General features: G+C 33.0%; 1 protein-coding gene across 1 annotated transcript in view; it reads left to right on the top strand.

Annotated features, from left to right (window-relative positions):
* The window catches only part of CDH9 (cadherin 9), a 140018-nt gene extending 126103 nt beyond the window's left edge, over positions 1 to 13915 (top strand). The window contains exons 8-12 of the mRNA XM_086362523.1: positions 5592 to 5728; positions 6193 to 6314; positions 7955 to 8072; positions 8160 to 8411; positions 12885 to 13915. Of these exons, the coding sequence (XP_086218649.1) occupies positions 5592 to 5728; positions 6193 to 6314; positions 7955 to 8072; positions 8160 to 8411; positions 12885 to 13372 (1117 nt within the window). The 3' untranslated portion in view covers positions 13373 to 13915. The remainder of the gene's footprint in view (positions 1 to 5591; positions 5729 to 6192; positions 6315 to 7954; positions 8073 to 8159; positions 8412 to 12884) is intronic.
* Positions 13916 to 14834: the final 919 nt, after the last annotated feature.

The following is a 14834-nucleotide window of genomic DNA, read 5'->3' as shown; positions in this document are numbered from 1 at the left end:
TGAAAATCACTCAGTCATGTCTGACTCATAGTGTGTGAGTCTATATCTCACACATTATATCTGATAATTTCCACATGATACAATTTCAAGAGAAAAAATTCTTGGTCAGAGACTGATAGTAAAACTTGCAAGCTTTATTATGATACATAAAAGTAGCTGATATGTTTTTAAATTCATAGTTCTACCAGAAATATTTACTTTTATAGGGTACTTACATCTTAAAAAAACAATGAGTAGTAGTTTTACCTGTAAAATCTCAAGAATTGTGACAAAGGGAAGAAAAATATTTGGGGAACAAATGAACTTGAAATTATGCTTCTAAAATTATGCTGCCAAATCTGATAAAATATAGGGCCATGCCTGAAAATATAATATTAAACTCATCTTGTTAGCATAAAAAATGTACATAAAAAAAAGCTTTAGATATTCAATTACAGTGTGAAAAGAGATCAGTAATTAAACTAGAAGACAATATTGTAATATTTGACTCTTTTGTTTGTCTGAATCCTTTAGAAGGATGACAGATGCCTAGAGCCTGAATAGGCTATGATAAACATCATGGAGAAACATTTACCAGGGAAAGTTTGGGAAGTAATTTACCACCCACAGTAAATCTGTCCATGAAACATATTTTCTGAAATACAGCTGCCACTTGCAACATAAGATTCTGGTTACAATTAGCAGCTGTTGTCAACTCTGTGTCACCTCATTAGTTATTCTGGATTTCCTAGTTTTAAGGTTGATTATAGCTTTACAGTTTCAGAAAGAGTATGTTGTCTCATTTCACACCTATTTTATGCTCAACATATTTAAAATTCAACAAATTTTAGAAAAAATCAGCTCTACAGCAGTCATGCAGAGAAGTACAAAACAAACTTGCTGGTGAGAAATTTAGTTATATCACAGTAAAGTACATGATTCCACAATAAACTGGATTAAGTGCCCTCATATATATTAGTATTTTCATAATATTTGATTTCATTACAGAAAGTAAAATAATTATAATTTCAAAATTACGTCACTGGTATTTCCAAAAAATGTTATGAATTATTTGTTCAAGCAGTATAGCCACATTCTCAAGGAAGGTTTCAATTTGTAGCTGGAAGACACATTTCTGGAAAGCAGTAGCTGAAAAAATGATTAGCAAACTCACAGCCTAAGTATATTGACTTAATGGAAGATGTACCTGGTATACAGAAAAGGGAAAGGAATGCTATCCCTGACATACTTCTGCATGTTTCTGATTTGTTGATTTGTTCTGGTATCTGTAATTTAACTTACATTTTTGTAGTAGGTGAAAATACAAGGATCTTCTATGTGTTTGCTTCTTTTTAAGAATTTTTTTTTTTTTTATGTTGGAGTATAGCTGATTAACAATGTTGTATTAGTTTCAGGTGTACAAAAGAGTGGTGATGTGCTCAGTCACTCAATCCTGTCTGACTCTTTGTAACCCGAAGGGCTGTCACCTGCCAGACTGTTCTGTCCATGGGGATTCTTCAGGCAAGGATACTGGAGTGGTTTGCTGTGCCCTCCTCTAGGAGATCTTCCCAACCCAGGGGGCAAACCCAGGTCTCCAGCATTGCAAGAGAATTCTTTATAGTCTGAGCCACCAGGGAAGCACATTTTCTCCTACCTATAAATATATCGATTCTTTTTCATATTTTCCCATTTAGGTCATTACAGAATATAAACAGAATTCCCTGTGGCAACAATAGGTCTTTATTGGTTATCTATTTTATTTATTTTTAAACTTTTTATTTTATGTTGGGATATAGCTGATTAATAATGTTATGGTAGGTTCAGGTGAACAGCAAAGGGACTCAGCCATGCATATACATGTATGTGTTTGATCCTTAATTGTAGAACTTGAAAAACAAACAAACAAACAACAACAACAACAAAGAAAACAAGCTAGAACTAGAACTAGGTCTTAGGTTCCACAGTCTCAGCTTTCTTGTGACCTTTTGACTTTGCTATTTTTGCTGCTTATATGAGTGGCTCCTGTTTCTGCACAAGATATTCATTCAAAAAATCATGCCAATGACTTTCTAAACTTATTATTAAAAATTCAATATAAGGAGATCAATAAAAATTTGTTTTATTAAACCATCTGCTGAGGCATAGAGACAGTTTTGTCTCCCGCTGTTTATCAGCCTCCTTTTGGTCGTTTGTTGTAATCTGGTGTATTTATTATTAATAGGTAAACCAGAACATCATATTCTGTGTTCAAAATAGAACATTGGTTGCTAAATAAATGAAAATTATCTCTGGGTTTTGAAAAATGGCAAGATAAAATTTGCAGTGGGGCAAACTTATAAATACATATCCAGAAGTTTGCAGTGTTAATATTAAAGTGAACTATTTATAAATCATCAAAGTGATTTTTCTTTATGAATTCTTAAATTGAAGATGGTACCTTTCAAGGTTGAACCTAAGAGTGGGGCAGCCAGAAACACAGACTTATTTTGATGCTACAGAAGTGCCAAGTCAAAGCTAGATTTATGTAATGTAAGAATTATTAATTATTCCACAATCACAGAAACTCTCACACAAATCTCAAGGGCAAGTAACAATGGGAACGAAGAAATTTTTATTTTCCTCTTGATCTCTCATATAAATGATAGGAAGAAATCAGAGATCTATTCAGCAATAAGCAGATTATGGTTAGCTACTGAACTTTCCAATGATGGGAATAAACATATAAAAGTGAATATTATGAACTGAGTTTCATTCAACATATAGATTTGATGGGTTGTGCTCTTTTATTTACTTTATTTGTGTTTCTTTTAGGATTGTTTGTATTGATAAGTAAAATTTGGTCCAAGTATTTTAGGAAAAACATTTTATTTTTAATATTCCAATAACTCTCAGGCTACATTAAGGGCTGAATTTTAGGAAAATTGAAACCTAGAGATAGAAAACACTCTATCTTGCTTCATTTTAACAGTACTTAAGCAATAAAATACCTTCCCTGATGGCTCAACAGTAAAGAATCTGCCTGTAAAGCAGGAGACTCCATTTAGATCCCTGGCTCTGGAAGATGCCCTGGAGGAGGAAATGGCAACTGACTCCAGTATTTTTCCCTGGGAAATCCCATGGATGGAAAAGCCTGGTGGGCTACAGACCATGATGTCACAAGAGTTGAACCTGACTTAGCAACTAAACCACAGCCACCACCAAGCAATAAAAATTAAAAAGAAAACATTTCGTATGACTTTTAGTCTTGATTTTAATACACTGATGTTTATTTTAAAAAAAAGAACTATCTCAGATCCTTTGCTGACAATGAATTCTTAGTTATAACCCAACATAACTTTTGTCTCTAAGAAATATAAATATATAATATATATATATATACACACACATACACAACTATGTATAAAAATTATAATCATAATTATTGGAAAAATGTCCTCAGTCGCTTCAGTTCAGTTCAGTTCAGTCGCTCAGTCTGTCCAGTCATGTTCAACTCTGCGATCCACACACATACTGCAGCCCACCAAGCTCTTCTGTCCATGGAATTTTCAAGCAATAATATTTGCATAGGTTGCCATTTCCTACTCCATTTGCAAAAATAATGGGATACTACCATTTCCATATAGCTCTACTGTCCATTGCACAACATGTCCAAAGGATAGCAAGGAGGTGACTGACCTGGTTTCATATCTGGAAAATGAAGTACAGAAAGAAATCTGAGAGCAAGTATACAAAGCTTTTAGTTATTCTATCTTAAGATGAAATCCAATATATATACATTAATAGGTATATGTCCCCATGCCCAAATACTCACTTTGAAATGTATTTGTGATTTGAAATAATAAATTTATAAAATTTAGCATAAAATAAATGACATAAACACCATCACATACTATATAGTTAAAATTATTTTTGAAATCTGAATTTATTAATGGATCCCTTAAGTTAAGCATATTTCTTATAAAAGTCGACTGTTATGTGTATTTTATTATAATAATCCAAACATAAAAACATAGCCTTTACATAAATCCATTTTCATCCAATATGTCAAAAATTACCAATGTTTTACAGTGTTAGAAACCTAAATATCTGTTACTAATTTTTGTCAAAGTAAGTGCCCAATAATAGATATATTATAGAATCATAATGGGAGTTGTTAATTTCCAAATTCACCAGATTAAAAAGGAGTTCATTTTGCTAAGTGTCTTTAATAGAAACCTAGAAAAATCAGGATGCCACTTGATGCTGATTTGTCTGTTAGTTCTTTGCTGTTGTTCTTCTCTTAGCTGTCCTTATTCTAACCAGTTTATCCCATGGTCTATAACCTTGTTATACAAAACCTTGTCAATGGACTTACAACCTGCATTCACCTAAGCTTGTTAGAATTGCAGAATAACTGTTCACACTCTAGATTTACTGAATCAGAATCTGTTCTACAAAGATTTCCATTAACATGTGAGATGCATTTAGGTTCTTACATGGTTCAATTAAACATTCAACAGCAGAAATTTAAAATATGCAAAAATGATAACTAGTACAGTCTAACATGGCTTGATGTAACTAAAGGATTTTCATGTAAGCTAGAATTTTACTTTTCTGCCTTCTTCTTCAACTTTTAAGGGTTCATAGGATTAATTTGTAGCTCAGACAGCAAAGAATCTGCCTGCAATGAGGGAGACCAGGGTTCAATCCCTGGGTCAGGAAGATCCTCTGGAGAAGGGAATGACAATAAACTCCAGTATACTTGCCTGAATAATTCCATGGACAGAGAAGCTTGGTAGGCTACAATCCATGGGGTTGCAAAGAGTCAGAATGAGTGACTAACACACACAAATAATCAAGTTTAATCTCCCATCTCAATGTCTTTAACCTTAATCACACCTGAAAAGTTACTTTTACCATGTAAAGTAAATTATGTACAGCTTCCAGGGATTAGGAGATAGACATCCATTAGAGGAGGGTGGGCATTGTTTTGCCAGTCACCAAATAATACAAAGTTTAGACTGACATCTTACATACATACCTGATGAGAGAGAGTCATGTAATTCTGTGGTCCTTTGTCATTTCAGTTTTTATTTGAAGTAAGTTAAAGGGAGAGAGTGGAGGAGGACATTTGATTCAGCTGAAATAATCCTTGAAGAGATCCATTCAAGACCCATGTATTTTACAACAGCCTCTGCATATCCACTTATAAGGACTCTGTGGACACACATTTTCATGTGTTATTTGCAACTTAATTTCAATTTATCCAATGGAATTGATTCTATCAAATTTAATATGGCTGTTTAATATGTCTCAAGTACTGTAATAGGTCTATGATAGGATAGATAAATCAAATGGCTATTAAAAACTCACTTAAAAGCTGCCACAAGGACTCACAAATGTCAATAATGACTCTGAAGTACACATAATCATAGAATAGTACTAATGAAATCAGTCAAATGTATCAAATTGTCTAAATGAAAATTGCACTAAATAAAAATTCAAGAAAATCATCAGTATTTCACTTGTCTCCTTTATCAGACCATTATGTGAATTGCCTCTAGCTTTATGAAAGGGTAGATGAGCTGTAATCTTAAAACAGTGCCTGGAATGATGAGTCTCTTTCCTGCTAGGTACTCTGTTGATCGGCATACTGACATGGACCGGATTTTCAGTATTCACTCAGAAAATGGCTCTATTTTCACTTTGAAGCCTCTAGACAGGGAATCTACTCCTTGGCATAATATAACCGTCACAGCTACAGAAATAAGTAAGTTGGAAATACATCCATCCGAACACATTATTTTTCACCCAAGTCTTAAAATAATAGCATTAAATAAACTTTTTCCTGAGTGGGATGATTTTATTATTAGAACTGAGAGAAATTACTTAGAGTGTGTTGGATTTTTAAGTTATTTTAAGGATTACCAAATATTCATTCATTTTAAACTTGGTTTTCTTTTACATCTTACTGTAGAATAAAACATGATCTAATCATAAAATAATCAGTCTAAGAAAAGAGTATCTTACCAATAATATTCACTCTCAATTATATTCTCCTCATTCTATCATGCTTTTCATCAGAACCTTGTAAGAAAGCTGAGATATACATCAGCAATCCAATCAAAAAATGAATACCCTAGAAATGATGTGTTGCTAAGTTACAAATGGGGCAAACAATACCACTGCTACTCTGTAAATGAGACTAAAATCTTACACATGTTCTTACTGCAGATAACTCAAAACAAAGTAGCCACATTCCTGTCTTCATCAGAATTCTAGATATAAATGACCATGCTCCAGAATTTGCCATGTACTATGAAACATATGTTTGTGAAAACGCAAAATCTGGGCAGGTAAGTTATTATAAACTTAAAAAAACCTTTTCCTCTTCACCAAGGCAAATGACATTGCATTAATTTACTTGGGCTTTGTTTTTTCCATGAAAACTATTGTCAATTCATCTTTATCTCCCATACAAAACAACTCACAATAATCTTAAAAATATGAATTTTTAAATATTTTATATAATCTATGATATAATAGGAAAATTGGAATATATGCTTTAATTTATATACCAGGTACATAATAGATATCACATATATAAAAAGTTCCTACCTGGATTCATAATTATACTGGTAGTGATATATAATCATGAATGGGATGAAAATATATTATTAAATAAAACATGAAGTAAGAAAATAAAATTGACCTTTGTTAATATAAAGGAAATCATACTAATTTCTTGCTGATTATATTTGGCACTTTCAGTTGCTCAATCAGGTCATTTTGGTTTGAAATTTGTTATATTTTGTCTGTTTTTTCAGCTTTAATATTAGTGAGATAAAATAGAGTGTACAAGAGTTACAAGGTCATCTTATAAAGCAATATTTGAGACATCACTAAAGTAATTTTAGGAAAATGCTGAATATGTTCACTTTTTACACTAATATAGTGTTTTACCACTGAGCCTCCTGGTGTGGACTTAGAGAATACACAATAACCACAATGAAGGATGCATTAAACTACTGCAAAGCTCTGCTAATTCTTCATCACAGAATTTTGGACTGTGATACCTGGAAGTGGTGAAACTATTTGTTTTTGTAGAAGAGGATTTGAAAGTAATGGTAATTAAATGACTGTGATTACAAATCACACAGATGGCAGACCCAGGACTGGAAAACAGGCACCCCGATGTGCGGCTTTGTATTTTATCCACGATAAAATGCTCACTTAGCATTTCACTGCCCAACCTGTCATTTGCTGTTCCATCTTCCCACGGTGGCACACCTCTGACCTACAGGGAGCACAGCTGAGAGGTGCTATAATTTCTCAAATTCAACAGTGTATTACAAAACTTTAGAAAGCTTTATTCATATATTCTTCTAAATTTTTCAGCTACCATTAAAAAGAAGAGCAAACATTTTGAATAAATTATGCAATCTTATTGTAATTATGGCACCCCAAAGCTTTAAAATCTTCTGCTTTCTGGTATTATATGGCATATTGCTCATTTTTCCAAAACTATATTTATAGTTTCCTTAATCTCTAGGAGTGGTTGTAATAATCACTTAAAAAAAAATCCATCTGTTATGTTCTTGGCTTTTGAAACAATCATTGTCTAATGGAGGCAAGATGTTGGTAACCAATTGATAATAAAATGGACTGGTAGTATATATTAACAAGTCAAAAGGCAAAAGATATAAACTTGATCTAATTTTGGATTTCTTTTTTTGGATACAATAGTGGCCAGGAAGCAGACAATGATTCATAGAGGTGCTCTGCAAACTGAGACTTGATTGACATTTTTTATTCCTCATTAAATAAGTTGCATTAGACAGAGCTATAAAAAATGCTGGAAATTTTTCTCAAAATGGAATTTTTTTTTGGTTTACTTTCAGTGATATATTTAAAGCCCAAACGTTGATTTTAAATGTCTTCTAATAACAAGAGTTGCTTTTTGTGCTCTATTTAATTGATTTTTCTTCGGTTTTAGTTGATTCAGACTGTCAGTGTCATGGACAAAGATGATCCTCCCCGAGGCCACAAATTCTTTTTTGAACCAGTGCCAGAATTCCCCCTCAATCCAAACTTCACCATTGTAGACAATAAAGGTACAGAGCATTGTTAAAGACAAATATTATGAAACATTAAGAGGCAAAATTTAAAAGACTGATCTGACTTTTTTTTTTTTTTAACAGATAATACAGCAGGAATCATGACTCGAAAAGATGGGTACAGCCGCAACAAAATGAGCACATATTTGCTGCCAATTTTAATTTTTGACAATGATTATCCAATTCAAAGCAGCACTGGCACACTCACCATTCGTGTGTGTGCTTGTGATAATCAAGGAAACATGCAGTCCTGCAATGCCGAAGCCTTGGTCCTCTCTGCTGGGCTGAGCACTGGGGCTCTCATTGCTATCCTTCTCTGTGTCATCATACTGCTTGGTAAGTGTGCCCCAGAGTGATGTGCCCCTGAGATATACTCATTCATTCGAGGAATTTTCTTCTTCCTTATCCAGTGATCGTGGACTGAAAAACACTCTTCTTTATAGCTAAAGAGGGAAAATCTAAGCTTGTTATTAAAATAGTTCTTCCAATTAAAAAAAATGACTTTTTGATGGATAGGTCTAGCTTACAAGAGACCAAAAAACAAGGATATAATAATGTGATATATACAGATATTTTAGAGTACATTTTATATATGTATAGAGTTTAGTGTGAACTAATATGGTCACATTTCAAAGGGTATTTCACTTAATAATTGATTAAATTTTTATGTCAACTCTATAAGATACTTTCATTCTTGTACAGAAGGTTAGATAACTTACACAAAGTCACTCATTCAGAAAGTGTTCTAACTATCATTCAAACCCAGGTTATTCTGTTAAAATTCACCTTTCTAACCATTGTCCTCAAAACAAAAGACTATTTTACAAATAATATTCTTAATATTACCACGTATTTCACATATGGAATTAACCAGCACATTTAAGTTGTCACAATAATATAGACATTTTTTCATAAAATTTGTTATATGTAGTTTCAATCCACCAAAGAAAATTTTTAAGTTCATTTTTAAAAATATTACTATGACATTGTGGCCATACCAAGTTCAGCAATATTTTCTAAATAAAGTCATGCTTCCAATTGCAAATGCTTTATTTGAGTAGGCCCTAACAGGACAACAATTTAATTCAATTAAATGGTTGTTCCACTGTAAAACATTCCCCCCAAACTTGTTTCCATCAAATACTCATCCAAAATGAATCCTTAGGGCTGGAGTGCTAGCCAAATTTATGTTCCAATGCTCATATGTGTTGGCTCCTTTTCACTGCAAATCCCTTCAACCTATCTGGATGAAATCTCTTTGGCCAGATATTCTTGCAGGACTTCAGCGGGGAACTGATTCAAATAAGGGGAAAACATTTGTCCCAGTTATGATGGTCCAACTATTTAGAAAAGCAATTTTTCAGAGTGATTTTGAACATACACACTACTACCATCGACAGCAGCAGTCTGCATGTCCACGTGCTGTTAGAAATTTCAGCTCCTCTGTAAAATATTTTTGTATCCCTATGGAGATTAAATTTTGGCTTACCCTTTCAGCTAAGTGCTACTGATATCATGCTGTTTTATTTGCTAAAATAGTTCTACTTCTCTAGTTTAGAACAAGATGGAAATATGTATATTTTGAGTTTTTTTTTTAATTTCAATATTAATATAATACATACACACAAAAAGACATGCATATGAGAGAATAATATTCATCTGCCAAAGTAAGTTTAGATATCATAACACTATTCAACTAAATCTCTATGCAGAAATTCTAGAAGGCTCTTTTATTCAGAAAAGTTTGCCATCTTTCTGACCTGGGCAATATGGAGGGCACACATTTCTTATATTTTACCTTGCAATTATTATCTAAACATGGAATTATTTTCTATTATTTTTAGTCAGAATATGTTCTAGTTCATAAGGTTTTATTATAAAGTTTCTTAAGCACTCTTGCCATTATTTCAAGCCTTTATACTAATGGCTGCACATAGTTGCTATATTTCTATAGTTAGGAGAGTCGGCTCTGCAAGGTGGTGATATAACAAGGGCCATGATAGTTTAGGCCTATCCTTTCACAGTTTGAAGAAATGTAGTTCTTCGTTTATATCCATGACACAAGGCAGGGGTTAAAACCTAGGGCAGGATTTCTTAACCCCTTTGGTTCCTTGAACACCTTTGGTAGTGAAAATGAAACTTACGGACCATTTTAGAATAATAATTTAAACTTATTAAATAAAACATGTAATACAAAATTAACAATTTTGTATTGTTAATTAAATTAACAAATTAATTAAAAATTAAAATTAAACAAAAAACGTAAAGCAAAATGTGCCTATATATGCTTTGTTTTAGTGCAAGTCTAATGATCATTTGTGATATGTCCTAACATAAAGAATCTATGATTTCTACTAGTTTGATAGTCACTGTACTTACCATCACTACAATTTATGCTGATATTTATGACGGGAAGTGCTACATTCAGTTTACAAATTAGTAAAAATAATGATGCATTTTTTTTTTCTATTCCTTATCCTAGCTTCTCTGAATTGCATTCACATACCCCAGATTAATAACCTCAGTTGGGAAAAGAAGCAGGTAATTTTGACCTGGCAAAGGAGAAAATACTCAGAGCAGATTCTAAAGGCCATTTGTAAAAATGCATAAACATTACCTAAGAAACCCTTAAAGCAATTTGACGATACAGTTGTTGTGCTACACATATAGAGAATTTATAAATTAGTTTGGGCTCCCCAGGTTGTGCTAGTGGTAGAGAACTCATTTGCCAATCCAGGAGATGTAAGAAATATGGGTTCAATCCCCAGGTCAGGAAGATCCCCTGGAGGAGGGCAGGGCAACCCACTCCCATATTCTTGCCTGGAGAATCCCAGACAGAGGACCTTGGTAGGCTTCAGTCTATAGGGTTGAAAAGAGTTGGCTATGATGGAGTGACTGAGTACACACATGTAAATTAATTCATTCAATATTAAACTTGGAAAGAACCTTCTTTTTCTAATTCATAGCTCAATAGATTGGTGGATTTCAGACCTATATTGGATTTAATTAACATGCTCATCCTTTAATAGGAGAGAGTAAAGATATGTCTCGTTTTTAATGGATAGTTTTTTATGTATCCAGCATGACTCTGAATATGGCTCAACACCAAAAGCCTGCTTGGTGCAGGTTAGTAAAGATATTTCTAATGATTTTTTTATATTCCTTCTACCAATTAGTAGAAGCTGAGGAAAGTGCATTGGTCAATAGAACAATAGCATTGGACAGGCCTTAAGGGTGAGTTACAGCGGTATCAGGGCCATGGTGAAGTGCAGTCTCAATGAAAATCAGTTTCTATAATCTCAAGACAAAGATTGAAAAAAATGAAAGAATTTGAGCCAACACTTTTCTTATTTTTCAGTGAAACATCAGTAATACCAAAAAACACTTTTTACTTTCCTAAAGTAAGAGAAAATTTTATTTTATTTCTCCCCAACAATGTATAAGTATGCTTTGGGAAATTTTTCTTTATATAATTTTAACTTTTCTTATATATAAAATTATGGACTTGATCCATTTTCAATGGAAAACATACTTTGTTGGAAATCAAATAGTCTTTCTTACATTTTTAAATGTAATTTTTAGTTTATAAATGTATTTATCTTGCAAATGTTTGTTGTCAAATATATGCATAATAGTTTAAATTTCACAGTATAAAAGAAATAAGAAGGCATATCATATGTGGAGAGGGTTCATAGTGTATGCAGAGGGGCCACAATTTACATATCAGCCTCGAAGCTTGAATACAACTGTATAAGTCAAGAAAGTCCTTAGAAACAAGATAACTTCTGTAAGATGAATAGAAGGTAAGGATGAGTTTAAGTTTGAGTTTAATATTGTAGCATATAGAATTATATTTCAGATTTAAAGCAGGCTTTCAAAACCAGGTCAATAACGGGAATGGATGAAACCATGATATATGTGTGTGTATGCTATGCTAAGTCACTTCAGTCGTGTCCGACTCTGTGCGACCCCATAGACGGTCATCCACCAGGCTCCTCTGTCCGTGGGATTCTCCAGGCAAGAACACTGGAGTGGGTTACCATTTCCTTCTCCAATGCATGAAAGTGAAAAGAGAAAATGAAGTCGCTCAGTCATGTCCGACCCTCAGCGACCCCATGGACTGCAGCCTTCCAGGCTCCTCTGTCCATGGGATTTTGCAGGCAAGAGTAATGGGAGTGGGGTGCCATTTACATATCTATAATGTGTGTATACATATGTATATACAATACACATGACACATACTTACCTGTGTCATATTTACATGTATATACATACACATGACACATATATGCATATAAGGCATTTATGTATATATATGCATACATTTGAATGTTTTGCATATATCCCCTTGAGTCATTAAGAAAACATAAAATTTATGCTCAATTTCTCTTGTAATAATAATGATTGTAGTTTTAAAATTTTAATATTTTGAGACAAATGTGCATTGAGGAAAAGTCAGATATTATATACTCATTTGGCTAAATGCATTAGCCATAATTAAAGTTTTTCAATGCTTGAGCCCTATAGAAGACCGAGTCTCAAAAGCAAGTAAAATGCACTGTATTATCTGCTTTTTTTGTTTTGTTTTGTTTTATCAATATAGTACATCCAGTTTTTGGCCTAAATCATGCTGTATTTGTACAGGGTAGTTAGTCTTTATATCCAAATGAACTTAACACCTCTTTCACCACATCAAGGTCACAAACATAGGAGCATGCTGTATTTAAGCCTGAATTATGGAAACTCACAATTTTCTCTCTCTTTGTTATATTTGTTTTTTGTTGTTTTTTTTTTTTTTTTTGTTAATAGTTTTAGTTGTGCTTTTTGCTGCATTGAAGAGGCAAAGAAAAAAGGAACCTCTGATAATTTCAAAAGACGATGTCCGGGACAACATCGTGACCTATAACGATGAAGGCGGTGGGGAAGAAGATACCCAAGCTTTTGACATCGGCACTTTAAGGAACCCAGAAGCAAGAGAAGATAGTAAACTTAGAAGGGATGTAATGCCTGAAACAATTTTTCAGATAAGGAGGACTGTACCTCTGTGGGAAAATATTGACGTACAAGATTTTATCCATCGAAGACTAAAAGAAAATGACTCAGATCCAAGTGCACCTCCTTATGATTCACTGGCAACTTATGCCTATGAAGGGAATGATTCCATAGCGGATTCCCTCAGTTCTCTGGAATCTCTTACAGCAGATTGCAACCAAGATTATGATTACCTCAGCGACTGGGGGCCTCGTTTTAAAAAACTTGCTGATATGTATGGGGGTGACGACAGTGACCGAGATTGATTACGGCATGACTTCATGGATGTCGGTGGAAGTACTCTCTTTGCTACTAGGTGGAGTGGCCTGCATTCTCTTCCTTGGAGGAAATGTTTAAAAAGTTAAAATTACAAACAATACGTAGGTGTTGTCTTAGTAAGAGTTTGCTTAATCAGTAAGTTTCTGTGAATGAATACGAATGACATAGATTTTAAAAAGTAATAATAACCAGTTCACCCTCTATGCCTAACAATCTCTGAAGAAAAGTATATCACATCAATAATCAATAAAATATACATAAAAGGCTTTTTGTGCCTTTTCTTAGATATAAGAACTTTATAAATAATGTTTTCTTAACTGACTTGCAGTCACCTTTACTATTAAATGAAACATTGTGCAACTGCTTTGTAAATTAATATAAAAAACATATCCCTAAAGAAATAGGAATGACTATTACTGCCATATTTATTTAGTTGAAGAATGTCTTTGTGTTAATTCATTCATATTTTTATAAATGTATATTTATATTTTTGTATTTTTATGAAATAAAATAGTCTTTATAAAAATAAATTTCATTTTATTTGATTCCTATTAGTATGTCTGATATTGCTTTTAACATTTTTTAAACATCTTTAAAAATAAAACATGATTTACTCAGGGAAAAAGCAGCTAAATTGTTGCATGTAATTTAGAACTAGAATATCATGGGACTATAAAAAACTTTGGTACAAATTGTGATTTTTCTGCTTCCAGCTCTCAAATATGGACAAGTGTTTATCTAGCCACTGATGTCTACCCATTGATTAGGATGTGAGACATTTGGAATGTAAAATATTATAAATATATCTGTGAATAATTAACTAAATTTTTGTACATTTTTTTCCTATGGGATCAACCAGTGAATTTTATCTGAGAGTAAAGTATGTGTCAGTAATGTGTTGATCCTAAAAAAATCTAAACCTTCCTTCAACAATAGTATATTTCTCAGAATGAGAAATTATAGTTCTGACTTTCCTTTTTATGATTAGATAATTCATGGAATATATTAATTATATGGGTAATATTTAAAATGTGTATTAATAAATTATTGGAGTTTTTTGGCTGATAATTTTGTTGTGGAGGTTGGAAGCCATTGTACTTGAGGAAATCTTAAAATGAGTGACATATAGATTGGAGATAAGAAAACTTAAGTAATGTAAAATTTTGCTAATAATTGGGATTGTCCAGAAAACAGAATATGGACACCCTAAGGCATGGGAAATAGAGAGGGAAATTTGTGTGTTATAATCATTTGTAAATTTTGAAAGACTGCAATTCAGAAAACTTGCCCTAGTTTAGAAGAACCTTCATGAGGAGATTACATGATACCCAGTTTCTGTGTCATGAATTTCCCTTTTCTTTCTTTTGTATTACTCCTTTGAAGAGCAAATGTCATGCACAGGGTGTTTCCTAGGTGGAATTTATATAAAAGTTTGGCTTTGACTAGTCT

The sequence above is a fragment of the Bos grunniens genome, chromosome 20 (assembly GCF_055505025.1).
Source record: "Bos grunniens cultivar Pamir isolate PY7600 chromosome 20, Bosgru_T2T1.0, whole genome shotgun sequence".
Taxonomy (NCBI): Eukaryota; Metazoa; Chordata; class Mammalia; order Artiodactyla; family Bovidae; genus Bos; species Bos grunniens.
This window is presented reverse-complemented; position numbering and strand designations above follow the sequence as displayed.